Raw genomic sequence first — 19,758 nt, forward strand, 5'->3', positions numbered from 1 at the left:
TCACTTTCATTTTCCTATTTCTCTAGTCATTATTATTATTTTTACAGAATGACTGTAAATGCGTTATAGAAAGCAATACTGTGAGGTAGAATTCTTGCTATATTTATGAAAGGCTTGAAGTTGAACCTATATTAATTAATCCATGATTTCCATTGGTTATCATTACCTTCATGGGACTATGTTCTGTGACTGGGAGGGAAGCAATTATGGGGCCTATCTGACCCTCCGCGATGCAGGACTCACAGGGGGCATGGCAATGAATGGAAACCCTTTTGGGGGAGCATTTACCGACAAACAAGCTCGCCATCCATAGCATCTTGCTCATCAGTACTGGCAAAAGAAACCCGGCCACCAATCACTGCTCCAATAATGTAAACCAGCCACGTCAGCCTTCCTGAATCAGAAAGAAGATCCATCAGTGATCATTTTGTGAAGAAATGATTGCCATTGAAGTTAATTTCTTACTATGAACTTCCTTACTCTTCAGGGCACTATGGTAGGGGGGAAAGAGCTCTAGGGAAAAGCCACAGTCTTAATTTTCTTAAGAGTCCAGCTAGCCCCCTCTGCTCTGGTAAAATGGTGAAGGCTAACAGCAGAAACATATTAGGTAATGCTAATTCTGATTTCAGATAAGATCATTATTTTGGGGGATAGTAATTTATTAGGGAGTGCCGAGATGGAGAAACGGCTAAGTACTTGCCTACTTGTCAAAAGGTTGGTGTTTTGAACCCATGTTGTGGTGCCTTGGAAAACAGCCCTGGCAATCTACTTCAGTAAGCCCCCCGCTGTGAACACGTCACGAAGCTGTAGGACTGCACCCAGAGGATCACCACAACTTAGAGCCAACTTGGGGCCAACTATCAACAACACTTTCTTTAGAGTTCAAAACACGTATTGCAGATATAATTCTAATTAGTCTTCTTCCCTAGTCCTCTGAAATAGTCACTCACAACATTTGTGTGTGCGTATACACGGGAGTGACACATGATGAAAGACTCTTTGTGAGGGAGAGGTAAGAAACAAAAGGTGGCAAGGAGTGAAGGGGCTCGACGGCATCTGCCTAGGGTCACACGGTCCAGACAGAAGCGCGGCACACGCACCTTCCTGCACGGCAATGTCCATGGGGCTTGCGCTGGCACTCTGCAGCAGCTCCTGATAGGACTGAGCCGACTGATCAAACAGCTGCACCAGGAGCGCACACGTCTTCTCATACTCACAGCGTCCAATTGTAGACAGCTGGTCTAACTGCTGTTGGACCAGGCCTGTGTCTTCCAGAGGATCTTCCAGTCCGTCTCTGTTACCCACGGAAGGAGGACAGCAGCTCTTAAAAAAGGCCCAGTGCTTTTCCCAACACAGCACTTCCCTTTCTTCATTAGTGACAACCACCATTTACTTCCAGTTCCAGAAGCCCACATCCTGACACTTCTTACCAAGGCAAGGACACAAAACACATGGAAAACACATGCCTCTGCCTTAGTCGATACTCTGCTCATTGGCACAGCTACAGTATCAGTCCCTTACTATTGGTCTGTCTTGTTCCTTCAGGTCCATGGGTCTCATTTCTGTGAGATCTTGGTTCTAAGTCTTTGGCTTGTTTTCAATGTAGCACACTTGGACTTACAACAAGTACACATAAACTTCCGTATGTGAAGTCACTGGGGTCTGATGTGTTTAGGAATTCAGAAATGCTCAGATTTGAGGATGTTATTACGATGCCTTTACTATGCTAGGTAAAACTCTCAATGGGCTTTGAAGCAGTATCAAACACAACATCCCAGAAGCAAAATGTGTGCACATCATGAATGATCATACGAATAAGGATTGACAAGACTATAAATGGTCTCATGCCAGTCTATGTCAAGTTTTGTCACCAAATGAGTTTTGGTGCCAAATTTAAAAGACAATTTGGTCTCATGCTTTCTGTAATTGCAGATAGAGAACTGTGGAGCTACATCTTTAGTTGTTAGAGGTTACATACTACTGCTACACTGTAGTATAACACCAGTAGCAGCATCAGCAGCACTACCAGGAGTTAATCGTTGTGCTGTTACCATGGGCCACTGCTCCAAGAGACATTAACCCTCATAAGGACCTGATGAGTTCATCCTATTATTAACTGTATTTTACAAATAAGAAAATAGAACAGAAAAAAAAAAGGGAAAGAAAACTGAGAATCTTGCCTAAAAGCACACAGCTATTAAGGGGCTTTCTGGCTCTAGAGTCCCGCATCTACGTAATGAATTTACAGTACTCCTCATTAAAGCAACCAGGTCCTCAGGCACAGAAGCTAATAGAATAACAGCTTTCGGTGAGTTTCAGAAGTTTCAGATTTTGAAAGGATTCAAGTAATCAGTTGGTAAGACTGTAGCTGTATGATGACGAAAGGACTAAACTTGAGCAAATGATGAACTCAAGTTGTAAGACAAGCAAACACCCCTGACTTTCATGAATGAATACACTCAAGGTCAATTAAAAAAAGCATACACACACACATACACCAAAGGTATAAGCCCACTTTACACGAAAGGTTCTGACGTTTCCTGAGCTACAGTTTTCTGGTCCAGCTAAAAGTCAAGGTGATTAGAAACCATGAACTTGGTGGTTTAGCTTAGTAATTGAATCAGTGATCACTGCTAACATTAAAAAAAAATCATTTTATGAGGGCTCATATAACTCTTACCACAATCCACATATACATCAATCGTATAAAGCACATTTGTACATTCATTGCCCTCATCATTCTGAAAACATTTGCTTTCCCCTTAAGCCCCTGGCATCAAGTCCTCATTTTTCCCCCTCCCTCCCTGCTCCCCACTTCCTCATGAACCCGTGATAATTTATAAATCATTATTGGTCATATCTTAAACTGTCCGACGTCTCCCTTTACCCACTCTTTTGTTGTTCGTCCCCCAGGTAGGAGGTTATATTTAGATCCTTGTATCGGTTCCCCCTTTCCACCCCACCTTCCCTCCACCCTCCCGGTATCGCCACTCTCACCACTGGTCCTGAAGGGATCATCCGCCCTGGATTCCCTGTGCTTCCAGTGCCTATCTGTACCAGTGCACATCCTCTGGTCTAGTCAGATTTGTAAGGTAGAATTGGGATCATGATAGTGGGTGGGGAGGAAGTATTTAGGAACTAGAGCAGGGGTCCTCAAACTATGGCCCACGGGCCACATGCGGTCCGCTGAGGACATTTATCTGGCCCGCCGGGTGTTTTTGCCGCCGTTGCCTGTCCTGCTTAGCAGGCGACTCGTCCACTGTGCATAGGAATTTGTTCAGAGAGTTTTAAAAACTATAGTCTGGCCCTCCAATGATCTGAGGGACAGTGAACTGGCCCCCCGTTAAAAAAGTTTGAGGACCCCTGAACTAGAGGAAAGTTGTATGTTTCATCGTTGCTACACTGCACTCTGACTGGCTTGTCTCCTCCCCGTGACCCTTCTGAAAGGGGATGTCCAGTTGCCCACAGATGTGTCTTGGGTCCCCACTCTGCACTCCCCCTCATTCACAATATGATTTTTTGTTCTCATGATGTCTGATACCTGATCCTTTCAACACCTTGTGATCACACAGGCTGGCTAGCATTCTTATGTAAGCATTAGAATTCGAATTGATAACTGGACTGTGTAATTGTATTTGTTCACTTATTTTCTAGGAACTCACACTACGAACCTATAATCTACATGGTATTTCTTATCACCTATGTCTTATAAAGGTTTCTCTTCTATTTCAAGGAAATCAATGGCTAGGACAAACATTGGTTTACTGTGTACTGATTATGAACAGGATGTTAAAGACAATTCTTTCAGACTTTATGCTCTTATCTGCAATTTGGCTGACAATGGAAATAATGATGAGGGGGGCTTCAAAAGTTCATGGAAAAATGGAATTAAAAATCAATGGAATTTTTCTACACTCTTTTTGAAATCCCCTTGTCTAAAAAGTATTTGATTCAAAGAAGCATGTCTGAACTCTGGTGCATCTGATACCAGACAACTGGGGTGGTGCTGATTAATGAAGAAGGCCAGCTCTGTCCCCTTACCTCAGAATGATGTGCACGGATTCCAAGCGGGATGTGATGTATGCTTTGGTAACCTCAGGAGTATAGGTTTCCAGCATGTGGGGCTCTGTGGCTTTGACATATGGCACAGAGGCTGCCAGCCGTTGCCATAGGCTCAGGAGATAGTGCACACTATTTGGGGCAAATTCCCAGTGCTAAGGAAAACCAAAACAACAGTTTTTCATTGTGATACACAACACAGTAGTCCCATGCCACTCAGTACAAAGGACTATTGCTATCAGGTACCCAAAGACGGTTTTTTTAAAGACACACTTTTTTGGGCTTTGTTTTGAGCGTGGCAACGTGTACTACGTTTATTCCCCATGTTAGAGATCAAACATCTAATGAGAAGAGCTGTTCTAAGCTGGGTGTACAAACTTTGCCATAGAGAAAGCCTTATGTAAGTGGCTCTCAAATGTTAGTATCCACTTAAATTACTCAGTGCACCTGTTAAAAACCTATGTGCCTGGGCTCCATCTAAGACCCCACAAAAAACAAACTCACGGCCATCGAGTCAATGCAGACCCAAAGCAACCCTAATAGGGTAGAACTGCTCCTGTGAGTTTCCCTGTCTTTCTCCTTTGGAGAGGCTGGTGGTTTCACACCGTGGACCTTGTGGATTGTAGCCCAACATGTAACCACGATGCTCCCAGGGATCCACCTAAGGCCCAGCGGGTCAGAAATCTTGGGGAAAGGCCCAACCACTTGCAGCTTTCACCAAGCTCCTGGCATGATTTTCCCACGAGCCATACAATTTGAGAACTCCTGCCCGCTTATCTTACATCACGGATAGAGGGAGAAGCTCTTCACCCTTCCGTCCACTTCCCTGGTCTAATACTGACTCCTTAGGGGCGATTCTGTGGGAACTCTCCATCTCCTGAATCTAAGCAGTACCTCTGCATGCCCACCTGCTCCTCTAGTCATTCATTACCTCACACTTTGTAAATGCACGTCAATAGGCTGAAACAGGGCCCTCATATGTTTACATTCACTGCTGCCAAGAAAATGAAGACTACGCTTATGAGGTTAAAATAAATCAAAGAGGTTCTGATGCTCAGAAGAAAAGGAAAAGCAATCGAAGGCAAACCTGTAGGCTGGTCACTGTGAAGTTGGCTATCAAGCGGATGACGTCAGGGTAGTTTTCCACCTTTACCAATTCTCCTAGTTGGTAGTTACTTTTCAATCGAGCCAGTAGTCTGCAAAACTCATGATAATTGTTTGGGTCTGATAAACTCTGGCAACAGTATAAGAGGGAAATGAAATGTAAACTGTGAATTGCACACAGCGGAGAAATCCACTTTGAACCTTCTGGAGTATAAATCATTCTTCTCAAATGACCCATCGGTATAAGGCTTAAAAACAATGTAAGAAAAGCTCACTCTCTTTTCTTTTTTGTGTGAAAAGCTGACTTTCAAAAGGGCTGTCATGTCTGTTCATAACCGTCCTATGAGATAGGATTATTAATGCCAACTAGAAAAATGTGGAATGAAAACCTAGAGGGATGACACCACTTGCTGAAGATTACAAAGCTGATTTATGGGAGAAATGGAGCACACTCCAAGATGGGAATGATATGTTTGCTTTCTACCAATCAAAGAAAAATTATGGAACTTTAATTTACGCGTCAAATTTATCATTAAGGACAATTAAGATACAGTCTCACAGTTACCCAATGTTTACATATTTATATAATTACTCTAATGAATGTACTCACCAATGTTGCTATATTTAGATATTTGTTATAAATTTATGTAAAACATGATTAATTTACACCCTGTATCAGATTATTTAATTACATGTTTATATGTATCTTTGTCTATTAGGACAGGAGAGCCTTTGTCTAGTTCGTTACTATGCCTTCTGTCCTGGATAACATTAAGCACATAGTAGCAGGTGCTCGATACAATGTGTTGAATGAAGAAACAGGATAAAGCTGGGTATATTTAAAATAAAACTGCTTTCAGAATATTTCACTGAATTGAGAAGTGGTACTTGCCAAATCTTAGAGACAAACTGCAGAATGAATATTTGAAAGAGAAATCTCTCTCTTCCTAAAAGCAGTCTATCCACTTAGGTTAATGGTGTACATTTAAAAACAAAAAAGAAAAAAAAATTGTTAGGCTTGGTTTCTTGGGAAAAAGACTAGCTCCATCCTTACGTTCCTCTGTCAAAGTCATCACTTTCCACAGTTCATGCAGTACTGAAGCTGAGGGAACACACGTGCTTTATTGAGCAAATACTTGCAGAATTTGCAATACAGAGTTCACATAAATTGTCCTTCGACTGAACGACTTGCTTGGATTTCTGCCAAGTGTGGCCCTCGGCAGATCTTCTCCTAGTCTCCGCACACGGTACCAATCGGCACTCTAGCATACATGGATATGCTGTAGTTAGCTGCTACGAAGTCAACGCCAACTGATGGCCACGGTGTGTGCAGAGTGAAACCGCTCCACAAGGGGTTCTAGGCTGTGAACTTTTGGAAGCTGATTGCTAGGTTTTCACTCCAAAAAGCCTCTGGTAGGTTTGAGATTTGCATCTTTTAGTTAGCTATTGTGGTTGCTGGGTGCAACTGAGTGGATTCGTGGACTCACGAGACAGAGTAGAACTGCCATGTAGGGCTTTCTTGCCTATATTCTTTATGGAAATAGGTCTTTCTCCTGGGGAGCTGATGGGTGGTTTGAGTCACCCACCTTTTGGTTAGCTGACCCAGTGTGCCGTCCAGGGACTCTATAGGCAGACACTAATTCTACACTTGTACATAGGGTAGTCAGCTCACCTGTGGGTTTTCCAGTATTCTTTTAACACCATCAACAAGATGAGAGAGAAACTTGGCCCTTTCGGCATTGTTAAAAAGAGATCTTCGGACTGAGGCAATCTGTACTAAGCAGGATAATACCTAAAAGCCAGGACACAAGCCCAACAAAAATTATTAAAATGACGGCACAAATATTTTCACCAGACCTTTAGTATCCTGTAATCCTCTTTCCTGTATGTGGACAATTCTATTCTGCTCTTGCTACCAGTATATGATAAGATCAGTGGGCATAGCTTAAGACATTCCCAAACAGCTAAAAATACCCTGCCCCCCCCAAATAGCCCAGGTCCAAATTGATCATAACAATTAATTAGATTAAGTTTGAAAATAAGCAGGCATTTTTCTTTGACCACCTCAATGGCTACTTTTGTTCTTAAGACACCTTATTTACTTGAGTATAAGCCAAGGCAACTAATTTTACCACAAAAATTGCATTAAAAATGTGCTAGAACGCTCGGCTTATACTCGAGTGTATACATATATACAGTATATGTTTACTGCTTGAAAACACCAGTTGAAATACCTTAAATTTTTGCTTAAAGGTCTAATTTTTTTCTACTTTATTAAAGCCTCTTGGCTTTGCAAGTGCTATCATCAAATTGCCACATCGACCTATATTCTGACAACCCAAACATGCCAGTTTTCACACAGCAAGCTCACATCGTGCGTGGAACCCATGCAGGCAGACTTTCACGGACAGGTCCCCTCGCCTGACTTCTAGTTGGCTTCAACTAATGCAAAGTACCAGGACGTGACTGAGCAGAAGGAAAGAGGTACTCTCTGCCGTGGCTGGGCTGTGGGCTCTTTACTGATGGCCATTGCTCCTGCTACACAGCCCTCTCCGAAGCCACGTGTTCTGCCCGCTCCACTTTTCTTCCATCCCTGAGAAGTGCCCCATATTGCCATTTTCCTACTTTTGTTAATTTCCTTAATTCTTCCTACACCTTTGCAACAATCGTTTCAGTAATTATCCCTCTTGTAACTTTAAGTGAAGGTCTCCATTAATGTGAAGAACTACTACAGTGACCAGGGAAATGAGTTACTGCAGGAAGAACAAAGCAAAACATCTATCACTCTACTGTATTTTTTATATCCTTTATGTACAACAGTTTTAAAAAAATCATTTTCCTGGGGCTCTTACAGCTCCTTTAACATTCTATACATCAACTGTATCAAGCATATTTGTACATAGGTTGCCACCATCATTTTCTAAACATTTACTTTCTAATTTGAGCCCTTGGTTTCAGCTCCTCTTTTTTCCCTCCCTCCCTCTAACAGTATTTTTTAGGCCACCAATAGATTTTGTGAATCTGAGGTTAATTACCACTTTAAAGGAGAATCTGCCTTCCTAAAAGCTTTCCAATGTACTTTAGATAAGTATGCAAATTTGCCTGCCCACTGCAGCTTCTATTCATCACTTCTATAGCACGGACCCAAGATTTTTCCAAAAATTTGTTAGGAAAATCTTAAAGGGTCGATCAGACACTACCTTGAACCCCCACAATCTAGCCTGTGGCAAATGTCCATTAGAAAGTAATCAGTTGGAAAGAATTCACAGTGGAAACCGTTAGTGTGTCAGCTACACTTCCAGGATGCTTTTATCGAGAGCAAACTCAGGCCCATTCACCACAGTTACTTTCTACAAAGTGGTCTGCTGTAGGACTGCGGTCCTGACTCACCAGAGGTGAAAATGAAGGCGGGATGGAATGATAGAGGTCAAAAAACAGCTGCAGTGTCGAAGAATCCAGGAAGGCTGAAACAAGACCAAAGACAGCACTGTGTTGGGTGTGTCTGCACCTTGCTGCGGGTGGGCTTCTAACACGGTACACTAGGAAACAGTCTTCTGCATTTTCTGACAGAAAATGGTTTTTCCCTCACAAGATGATTAGTTAATAGTGGCTTTTTGCCCACCCCACCTGTCCTCTTGTTGTCTTTAAAGTACTAGTTTTTAGCTCCTGTAAGAAACATTCTTTTAACTCTGAGAGAACAAGACAATTTGGACAATGCCTATAGCAGGATTCTCATGTTTCAGAGTTTTTATTGTGAATTGGGTGAAGGTTTACAACAGCACAGATTGGCTTTCCATTCGATAATTCGTACACATTTTGTTTTACCTCAAGGACTACAATACCAACAATGTAACAACACTGGTTCCAACCTCCTTCTTGTGTTTTGTTTCTATTCCTCCTCTTTTTCTAACCCTTCTGAACTTAGTAAATGAGGCCCCAGAGTAGCTAATTTTTAACCCTAGGAACATAAAGATAAACAGAGGCACAAAGTTTTTAAAATTTAATTGTTTTTAAAGATAGACATTAACTCAAATGAGTGACTGATAACAAAAGTTTAGAGGCTGACCAATCCAAGAAAATCACATACTAATGAGCGTGCTGTTAGGTGTCATTGAGTCGGTCCGACTCACTGTGACCCCGTGTACAACAGAACCAACACTGCCCAGTCCTCCCCATCCTCATAAACATGACATCTGAGCCATGTGTGCTGGTCCCTGTGTTAGTAGTCATCAATTATATGTTTTCCCATGCTGACAAAAATCTGAAAGGTTTCCCTAATAACTATTTCCCCTCCTTGTAGAGATCGATGCTAACATTCAAAATTAACCCTCAAAGGGAATCAAAGCACATCCAAGGAGTCACTTGGGGCCGTCTAAGGGTCCCGTGTGACGCGTGGCGCAGGCCGACGGAGGCGGCTCTCTCTGTTACCTGACCGCCAGCTGGTGGGGATCTGTACTGTGCAGAGGTCATCTGAGGACTCGTCAGCAGATGTGCCAATGAAATCAAAGTTCAGGCAGTTATGAGTGAGTTTGAGCAACTGCATGAGTAAGCCATGTTGACTTTCATCATTCAAGTTTAGATTCTTCCCTGAAGCCTGCAAAAATGATCATTAAATGAGCCCCACACACTTCTTTCTTCCCAGACTCATAAGAAAGCTGTTACAACAGAGAAGGCAAGCTGTATTTCAATTTAATAAAGACATGCATTTCCCTTTTAAAAAAGATGCTGCATTTATATCACCTCAAAATCACTATGCAAATAACTAGTTCCTCAGTTTCAGGAAACGTCATTAGTTGTTCAATTTAGGTAAACGCTTAGCTAGCAAGACATTTTGTGGCTTGGTCAGTCACCTGCTATTAATAAATTCTGCCAAGAACTAGGGGGGTAAAATGAAGAGAGGAAAAATATTAAGACAATGCGGGGGATGAAAGAGGGCCATTGATGTGTAATAAATGCTTGTTAAATGGAAACCGCATCTGTTTAGTTAGCACTTGAAGAACAGGTGAGGGCCTCCCAGCAGTAGAAGGTGATAAAAAGGGTCAGATAAGAATAGAGACTCAGAATAGTCAGACTGCTGGAAGAATAAGGGATATTTTGCATGCTCGTTAAAATTAATTTTTAAGTTATTATTTTATATATTACAGACATAATGAGCTCAGGAAATTCTCATGTAACATGGAGTGAATGCTTTTGGGTTCATATGCAGGTAAAATCCTATTTATTTCTAAACAGGGCAAAGACTGATGTCTGTGAAAGAGTTCTGAACAAGTTCTACATTCTGCCTAACCTTTTAAACACCCATTAAAAAAACACAACCATCTCAACTAGAATTAAAACGAAAACTAAATGGAATTCATTTATTTGCAAAGAACCTAAGTACAGCTTAATACAGATGTACAGCTGCTGTGACTATAGATTCAAAGTTATACCAGCCATGGCTTCGATGACTAGCTGGCTGACAGAAACGTATTTCTGACAGTATCGGCGATGAGGGTTCAATCCTAGCTTTCCTCAAGAGCTTTCCGTTCTGGGGGGTGGAAACCTTTGACAGAAAGCTTGCTCCGTCTGAGGATTGTTTGGAAAATCCAAGGTACATAATTGAGGGACAGAAGGAAATCACTAACTGGAACAGCAAAAAGAACACAAACTTGGTTCTAAATAAAACTTGGGACTAGCTGGAAGATCAAAACAAACAAAAAATCTCCAAAATGAACAAACTGTGGGAGGCTAATATTTATAGATGCCCATGAGCTTTCCTCAGGGCCAAAGCATCTAGACCAGTGATTCTCAACCTTCCTAATGCCCCGGCTCTTTCACACAGTTCGTCACATTGTGGTGATCCCGCAACCATAAAGTTGTTTTTGCTGTTACTTCATAACTGTCATTTGGCTACTGTTATGAATCAGGCGTCCCCTGTGAAGGGGTCATTTGACTCCCCCAAATGGGTGGGGACCCACAGGTCGAGAACTGCTGAGCTAGATCAACGTTTCCCAAAGTGAGTGACGATGTCTCTCGGGGAGAGACGAGTTGCAGTCTCGGACACACACAGGGTAGTCCTACTCTGCCCTACAGGGTTGCCAGGAGCTGCCATCACCTTGATGGCAGTGTGTGATAGGTTACAGGATGAAACTTTTTATTTGCTAGGGGAACGCTGAGTAATTTTTTTCTGAAAAGGAGGTACTAGGCCAAATAAGCTTGGGTACCTATGGTCTACAGACAAACATTCTTACCAATGCACAGGTCTCTTAGCTTAACATTTCTTTCTTCAACTGTATCAATAAATGCATTGAAAACACCAGTTTTCCATTTTAAAACAAGTAATTTCCTTATGCGACACTGTCTACTCTTTTAGGTTATTAAATCTAAATGGGTGTTAAAAATTCAAAATCTCCTTTCCTTACAGATGCCTCTTGTTTATTTGCTGCTTTTAACTCAGCAGGGGACAAGGAGACTGCCTAGCTTTTGTATGCTAACAATGTAGGCTGAGCCTGCTTTTAGAGTACTATGGATCCAAACACCGTAAAATGAACATGCTTTCACTCCACACAGGAGGGTTTTATGTGGCTATAAAAACCAAACAACACCATTTCAAACTCCCATGGTAAACTGGATTCCATTCAGACAGGCACATGGGCTATGTGTTCATGTTCTGTTCTTTACCTCAGGGAGCAGATCAGAGATGGGTATATCACAATCCTTACTCCAACTTCAATGATCAATCTGCTACGTTTCACTAATGCCTCTGACATTCTCTGAAGAAGACGGTGATAACGGGGTCAACATCTACCAAGCCCTGCCTCATTCTTATCTTTTCAAATGAACCAGGGAGCACAAACCAGACTGCAATCTCACCTGTTTTAGTAAATTGCAGGAAAGTGTGAAGATATCAAATAATGATGAATCTCGGAAAGAAGAGGCGATTTTTCTGTGCTTGGTCAAAGGATGGGTTGTGTCTGCCTGTGTGAAAAAGAGCAAAATAATGGAAGTTGTATAACTGATTGAGAAGAAATAAAAATTTTCCAGTAGTGCTCACATAAACAAGGATTAGTAACAGTGACACTTAGACCCATTTCTAACATTGTTACCGGTCAACCACATATGGCTAGAGTACAGAACACAACAAGCTGAGAACAGCTACACAGGTATCACTTCCCGAAAGCTTAGAAGAGGGAAGGAGGTGGAGGGATGCGGATTTCCACCTGCAGGTTTTCATTTTATTTTGAATTCAGGCAAAATGTCCAAATTGCTGGCAGGCAGACATTGCTAACAATTACTTTCATGTCGTGTGTAGCTTAGTCACAAAAACAGACAAGGTTTGGATTTGATTAAGTAAACCACCCCAGGCTGAAGTTACTGCCTCATCCACTCCCATCGAGTGGACTACTTATCACAGTGATCCTCCATAGTGTGTCTCCACGCTGTCCATCTTTATGGGAGCATCTTTCTCCTTGGAAGCAGCTGGTGGTTTGGGAACACCAATCTTGCAGTTACCCAACACCACCAACAGGGGTTTCCACCAAAACCAAACTCACTGCCATTGCCCTGACGCCAACTCAAAGCAAGCCTACAGGACGGAGTAAAACTGCCCCTGTAAGTTTCCAAGACTGTAACTCTTTATGGTGTAGAAAGCCCGCTCTTCTCGGAGTGGCTGTTGGTTTCAAACTGCTGACCTATCAGCAGCCTAACATTTAAACACTATATCATCAGGGCTGGTATAAAACTACCCAAATGGACATTAATGAACAATCATGAACTTAAGTAAGATAAATGACCAAACTCGCTACCATCAAGTAAATTCTGACTCTACAGGGGCAGTAGAACTGCCCCTCCATTTAGGTTTCCGAAGCAGTAAATCTTTACAGGAGCAGGGAGTCTCATCTTTCTCCCACAGAAGAATCTGTGGGTGGGCTCGAACTCCTGACCTTGTGGTTAGCAGGCCAACCATCCATCATGCCATCAAGGGCTGCTGGATAAATGACAAAACTCAAACTTACTGCCATTCAGTCAATTCTGATAGTGGTCTCTAATGCACTATTCCTTCTCCGATGCTGTCCACATACAGTTCCTCTCGCAGATAGGAGCACTCGGTTGAGATGGTTGTATGAGAGGGTTTCAGAATTTGTGGAAAATTTTCATGATCTTTAATTCTATTTCCCCATAAACTTTTTAATTAGTCTCTCATTTACACTTCGTTTCATTAGTAAACCTTACGGTTGGCATACAGTAGATGCTCACAGTGATATAAAAAGAATTCCAATGTCACAAAGCTCAAATTTTTCCTATTTACTCATCATTTCATCCAAGAAGAGCTAATTTTGCTGTTATCACATTAAAAATAACACACTGAGATTTCTGATGGACAATCAAGTTATGGATGGGCCTTGGTTTTTATCTCTAAGCTCAAACAGGAAGGGTCACATAAATGTTTCTGATTTAAATCCAACAATGAAAAAATAACAGAAAATTAAGGTAGAGAGGCTCAGAATATTCCCCAAATTCAGCCTAATGTGCTGACACAAATGTAGAGAATAAGACATTGCTGATTTATATTTCAATCTACCACACTGCTCATGCTAATCAGTATGTTATATACAGCTCCACCATTTTTTAAAGAAAACAAAGTAGACTTTTGGGATATATATATATATATATATATATATATATATATATATATATATATAATGAATTTCTGTTGGACTAGGAGTCAAAGGGACTTTCTTCTGAGGCACCTCTGGGTGGCTTCAAACTACCAACCTCTTGGTCATTAGTAGAGTGCTTAATATTTGCAACATCCAGGGATACCATGATTACGGCAACAGGGGTTAAGCTGTATGTCTATCCTCTGGAAAAGACCACCCCAGATTCAAATTCAGATACTGCTGCTCATTAATGGAAATCTCAAGGGAAACTCCTTACATTCTATGCCCTACAGCTCCCTTATCCAGCACAGGAGATAAAAATAGTACCTATTTCAGAGGATGGCTGCGAGTCTAGAACGTGTTAAAGAAGGATACTTACAACTGTGGCTGGACAGAGTAAAAATTCCAAAGTATAAACTATTAGGAATTTGGCCAATTACCACAATGAGGATTACATTAATAGGTTATTAGCTAGCACATTTAAAACTAATACCAACTCCTAGTTAAAATTTCTCAGGGTTAATGTCTGCATAATTATGAGCAATAGCAATAGTGAAGCTAATATAATTAATATGCTGATAACTCAAGGCCGAGGTGTTACACTATTATTAATTTTGGTCCATTGAATAACGATAAAGTTTTAGCCGGACAGAAAAAGTAAATGAAAAAGTAATAAAGTGCTAGGAAGCCAGTGGTGTTTCCTCTGTAGTAACTGTGATACCAATGATTAAAACGGTTTGGTTTAACATGTTTCATGCATTCTGAAAGGAGTACTAGAAAAATCTTTAATAACAGGACATGGAAACTGATTTTTAAATGACTGTAAACATTTATTAATGGACACAGAGAGGGCACACAAATGATGCTGGCTCCACTTTAATGATTCAGTTTTGGGGACAAATTTGGCATGCTCTTTCTTTGGGCAAGGCTGTATTTCACTATAGCTTTGATTTAGGGCCATTGCTCTTATCTGTAAAGATGAGTAAGGAAAGCCAGGATGGGAGGAGATACATTCTGGAGCCACACAGGGGCCAGGGCGCTGGGAGTGAAAGAGGCTGTACTTGCAGAGGAAAAGCCAACGGAGCTACCTTGTTTCAAAAGGGCGTTAATCACTTACCGCAAAAGCACACAACTGCCAGAAAAGAGCATCCCCCACACAGCAGAACACACTAATACTCAGAAAAAATACGGCACTTACTTCAATGAGGAAGGCGGTGGCACTTACTTGATTAATTTCATTGGTTAGCTGAGATAAAATTGTGACGCCAATGATGCAGTATTCAACACTGTCCTAGAAAAAACACGACACGGGTCAGTACACGTGGCTGGACTTCTGCATTTGGGAGGAGGTCAGGCTTCTGAAGGACAGATTCTTATGTCACTAGTGAAACAACCGAGAAAAGTCGTCGGAATTATTGTTTAAAATGGTTGCTTTTCAGGCATACAACCTAACTGTCATAATGGAAGAAGACTGGTAAATCTGACTTCAAAGCTGTAAACTTTGGATTTTAGAAACTGCCATAAGTATTATACCATAAACATTATAAAAATATAAACAGAAAACCATTTTTGTAAAAAAAAAAAAAAAAGAATAATGAGGTATCGCCTTTACAAAGACAGTATAAGCAAAGGGAAAAAGGCAGAGCCCAATACAGGAATGTATATAAGATATGAAGAGGAAGATCACAGAAAAACAACGACCATAACAAAGTACCAAATTAACATAAAAACGTGTTTAGCCTCACTTGTAACTCAAATAGTAAGACACAATTTTTTTTTTTAACCTTTCAAATCGGAAAAATAACAAGTTTAGCCTTAGGGTACAGGGAACAGAATCCCCTACAAGCTACCGTCAGAATGTTCAGTGGTGTACATTTTGAGGGTAATTTGGAAAAATCCTTGAAGGAACGAAAGAGAATGTACATATATACACAGACAGCTCCAAGGCTAGGAATTCATCTAACAAACACACTCATTTAAAAACTGAAAACAAACTAAATGCCTAACTATAACAAGAAATGAGATACACAAATGCTATGTTGGCATTAGGAAGAATGATACAGGGTTCGCTTGCGCTGAGGCAAACATCCCAAGGACGCATTCAGGGTAAAAAGATTGAATTGGAGAATTTTGTGTGATTTTTAAAAAGCAAGTAAGTAGATGGGTAAGGGACACATTTTATTTCTTCCATTTTGACGACGTGAAATATGTACATCATACCTGCAAAAACCTCGTGACGTCTGCGATTGCATTTCTGAAGACATAGTCATCCTTCTGGCAGTCGAACCAGCCCAGCTTCGTGATCCTGGCGTATAGCTGAATGAGGGCTTGTGTCACGAAAGCAGCCAGCTTCGGCCGCGTGGCAAGGTAGTTGAGCACATAGTTTCCTAGGAAACGAAGACAACCCCAACAGCTCTAACAGAGAAGTGTGTTTACTCTTTAAATATGCAAAACAGACACACTATTATCTTATTACCCTAAGCTTTTCTCAGAATATAGTTCAGAATTTTGTTTTCACAATGAAGAGCAGGACTGAATTCTACCCTGTATTTACAAGTTGCTGTTGAGTACATTCTGACTCATGGTGACCCTATGTGTAAAACTGCTCCACAGGATTTTTGAGGCTATGACTTGAAAGAAAATCACCAGGTGTGTCTTTCAATGTGTTTTCTGAATGGGTTTGAACGGTCAACCTTAGGACTAGTAGACATTTGCTAAATAACATGCAGTGACTAGAAATAAAAATTCTTTAACAATTTCTTAGCTATTAGTGGTAGTAAAGACTGAATGAAAGAAGCCGATGACAACAAAAGGGATGACTTAAACTTCTCCCACAAGTACTTGAAACCGGACCCTCATTTACTGAAAACTCCATGGAACACAGTTCTGCTCTGACATGCATGGGCTCGACATGACTGTAATCCACTGGACGGTGGCTACTCGCTGGCTCACTTCCCTAAACGCAGAGTTGTGGGAAAAACCTGCACTCAATCTTCTGTGCATTGAGGAGTTTCAGAGTATTATCCAATAAGCACCTACATTAACTGCTAGTAGCACATCACTAAACAAACAATTTCTTTAAAACAGAACAGAAAATTCTCTACTTACGAATATCTACCCGTTGTTCCAACGGCAGGGGGTTGTTTGTGCGCGATACAAGCTTTGTAAGGCATGTAGCTGCCAGCAACTGGGAGTAAGATGACTGTGAAAAGAGAGAGGGTAAAGGGTCTATCATCAAATATTATTAAGCACACGAGTTGTAAGACTTTTAATTTGGAGACCTGTGCTTGGATGACCAAATAGAAATGCTTTGTTCTATTTGATCTGCTAGGTTTTAGAGGGCCTATTGTTTTATGGAAAAAAACAAACAAACCCAGGTACCGAGAAGAGCATACGCTTATACAACTGACTGCAATCACAAACAACGAGCACGCTAAGGAAATGGCAGGGCCGAACGGAAACCAGTACAGATACCTGCATTGGTGTGAGAGCTAGATGCCACGAGGGATACTTTCAGAACGCTATCAAGGTCTTTGGAAGAAAAATATCTTTTCTTTCATGTAAACAAAAATTGTTCTCCCTGCAATATCATAATACTGCTAATAATAGTAAAATAGTATCTCAAAATATTCTCATACATATATCAGAAAGAAAAAAGAAATGTTAGGGAAAAGTTACCACGTAGTTAATCTCCAAATTGTACCTTTCCATCAGCACAGCTCTGGGGAGTGTATATATTAGTTTAAAAATAAAATTAGTAACAATTATTTTCAAGAAAGAAAAATTGTACCCTAAGCAACAGAATAGTATTATCACATTCTTTCATGCAACTTTTAATAGTTTAACTTACTTGAGAATCAAGCATACTATCTGATCAGAATGTATAAGAAGGACGCATGCAAGCATTCCTACATGTGGCTTTATTATGTAATGTCATATTAAAGAAAGGCTCAGAACCATTAGTGATGATTTAACCAAGGTCAAGGATAATTTTCCATGGAACTAAGAGTTCGAAGACAGTAGGCCATCTCTGATAGCATTATATAACACCACCAGGGATACAAACATCTACATTAAAAATAAATCTACAAAACTGACTTTGAAAACTAATAGGGCTTTTAGTCAACACTTCTGGACATGATTTAAGTTGGTTAGTTAGAGCAAGAGTGTCAAACTAGTATTAGTGGGAACAAGGCTACTTTAACTTAGACACCATGGTTTTTATACATGATTCCAATATGCTTGCTAAGTCACAAAGAAGTCAACTTTGAGATAAAAAGTAAGTAATACACTGAAACAGGAGTGCAGGACGCGCAGCCCTCAGGTCGTATGCGGCCCATGAAATCGTCAACATCGCTAATCACCACTCGCCTCACCAAGAGGCAGCAGTTCCAGTCACCGTATTAGAGGAAAGCTAATTCAATGTGTGACCAGCATGGCCTACGAATGTTATAAATTTCCAAAAGGCTCTGTGCAGAAAAAAGTTCCCCATCCCTGCACTGAATGAACTCTTACTATTGTATCCGTCCTATTTTTCAGCTTGTTATAACGCATAACTGACATCAGTGAGGTCAGACATGATCTGCAGAGCTCCAGAGTCAACTGGAATAGCCACATGAGAGTCTCCTGTAAACATATGAGATGGCTTTAAAAAGCTCAAGGAAACAGAAGTGAAAGAGAATGGAGAGAAAGAGAATAGTTTTCCCATGAGTTTTTTAAAGTCCCTACATATGTGTAAAACTTAGAATATAGCACCATACAATCTCTGACCATGATCTTGTAACCCTCTGATACCCAGGAAAAGATTGGATACCTCAGCTAATAAAGGATCATTTTTAACCAACTTTATTCTGTTTAATGCATATGCAACATTGTAACAATACTAGTAACACTTTTTAAACATTATCTGGAATTCTACCCTTTCAACAAATTAACTGCTTCAATTATTTCCCCCTGTATTTCAGTATTAAGATTAGGAAATGACATTTAGTAAACAATGCTTTAGGGATTCATTATTGTCCAGGATATGAAACAGCATGGTCACGTCTATTTTTAACTCTACTACACTGATAAACAGGCTGATACTTGTGCTGTGTGCTCCCCTTCTCGTTTATCTGTGAAACCTGTTGACAGGGACACGTGCATGGAAAGCACTTTGAGTATTAGAAAAAATATCAGGGGACCAGACTTAGTTTTGTTGCCACTGTATCTAGCAACGTGCAAGATTCTAGAGTCTAGCTGGTATTGTGGTTCTGGCGATACCCTTCATGTAATACCCACGCCTAAACACATGAATCAAATTATACTTCATTAGCAGCATTATTTGACCTAATGTCCAATGTAGTTTGGAAGAGGCAATTTTTAAAACTAAAATTCCTCGTACTTTTCCTTGTCAGGATAATTTCCTCACTAAACTCCTAAAACAATAAGAAGCAGCTGTGATACACAGGAGGATTTCCCGGGCTCTTGTGTAACGTGTAACATGGAGTTTGAACACAGAAAAGGAGTACTATAAATTAAATTAAAAAATGGAAAATGACAGGACAAAAACATATGCTCAAACAGATTCTCCTGATGAGGTTATGTGGACCTTTTGGCCTCCCTGGCTGATGTGGTGCTTTTAAAAAGTGAGATTAAGAAATCAGGGCCATCTAGAAGAATCAAGGACAAGACGCTATGCGAACCATCCCTAATCTAGACAGGATCCAGTTCCCCATGTCACTACTATCCTTCGGGGTTTTCAAATCTTACGTACACTTCCTCTCTCGAGGAGTAGCTGGCACTTGCTCAAGCAATCGGGGCTGTTGGTGAATTCGACCAAGGCTTTCTCTGCCTGGAGCCGAGTGGTTGTATCTGTTGTCTCATACAGCTGTTTGCACAGATTCTCTAGCTGGGCCAGGCTCTGGAAAAGATCAGTCAAAAACAGAAATTAATCCAATCTACTGTATACACATGG

General features: G+C 40.8%; 1 protein-coding gene across 1 annotated transcript in view; it reads right to left on the reverse strand.

Annotated features, from left to right (window-relative positions):
• Positions 1-19,758, reverse strand: part of XPO7 (exportin 7) — a 47,690-nt gene that overhangs the window by 17,965 nt on the left and 9,967 nt on the right. The window contains exons 2-13 of the mRNA XM_075556557.1: positions 19,558-19,704; positions 16,911-17,004; positions 16,023-16,189; positions 15,028-15,093; positions 12,016-12,120; positions 9,592-9,757; positions 8,554-8,627; positions 6,836-6,955; positions 5,147-5,293; positions 4,042-4,214; positions 1,101-1,294; positions 289-394 (exon numbers count right to left, since the gene is read on the reverse strand). Coding sequence (XP_075412672.1) covers positions 289-394; positions 1,101-1,294; positions 4,042-4,214; positions 5,147-5,293; positions 6,836-6,955; positions 8,554-8,627; positions 9,592-9,757; positions 12,016-12,120; positions 15,028-15,093; positions 16,023-16,189; positions 16,911-17,004; positions 19,558-19,704 — 1,559 coding nt within the window. The remainder of the gene's footprint in view (positions 1-288; positions 395-1,100; positions 1,295-4,041; positions 4,215-5,146; positions 5,294-6,835; positions 6,956-8,553; positions 8,628-9,591; positions 9,758-12,015; positions 12,121-15,027; positions 15,094-16,022; positions 16,190-16,910; positions 17,005-19,557; positions 19,705-19,758) is intronic.

This window comes from Tenrec ecaudatus, chromosome 8 (genome assembly GCF_050624435.1).
Source record: "Tenrec ecaudatus isolate mTenEca1 chromosome 8, mTenEca1.hap1, whole genome shotgun sequence".
Taxonomy (NCBI): Eukaryota; Metazoa; Chordata; class Mammalia; order Afrosoricida; family Tenrecidae; genus Tenrec; species Tenrec ecaudatus.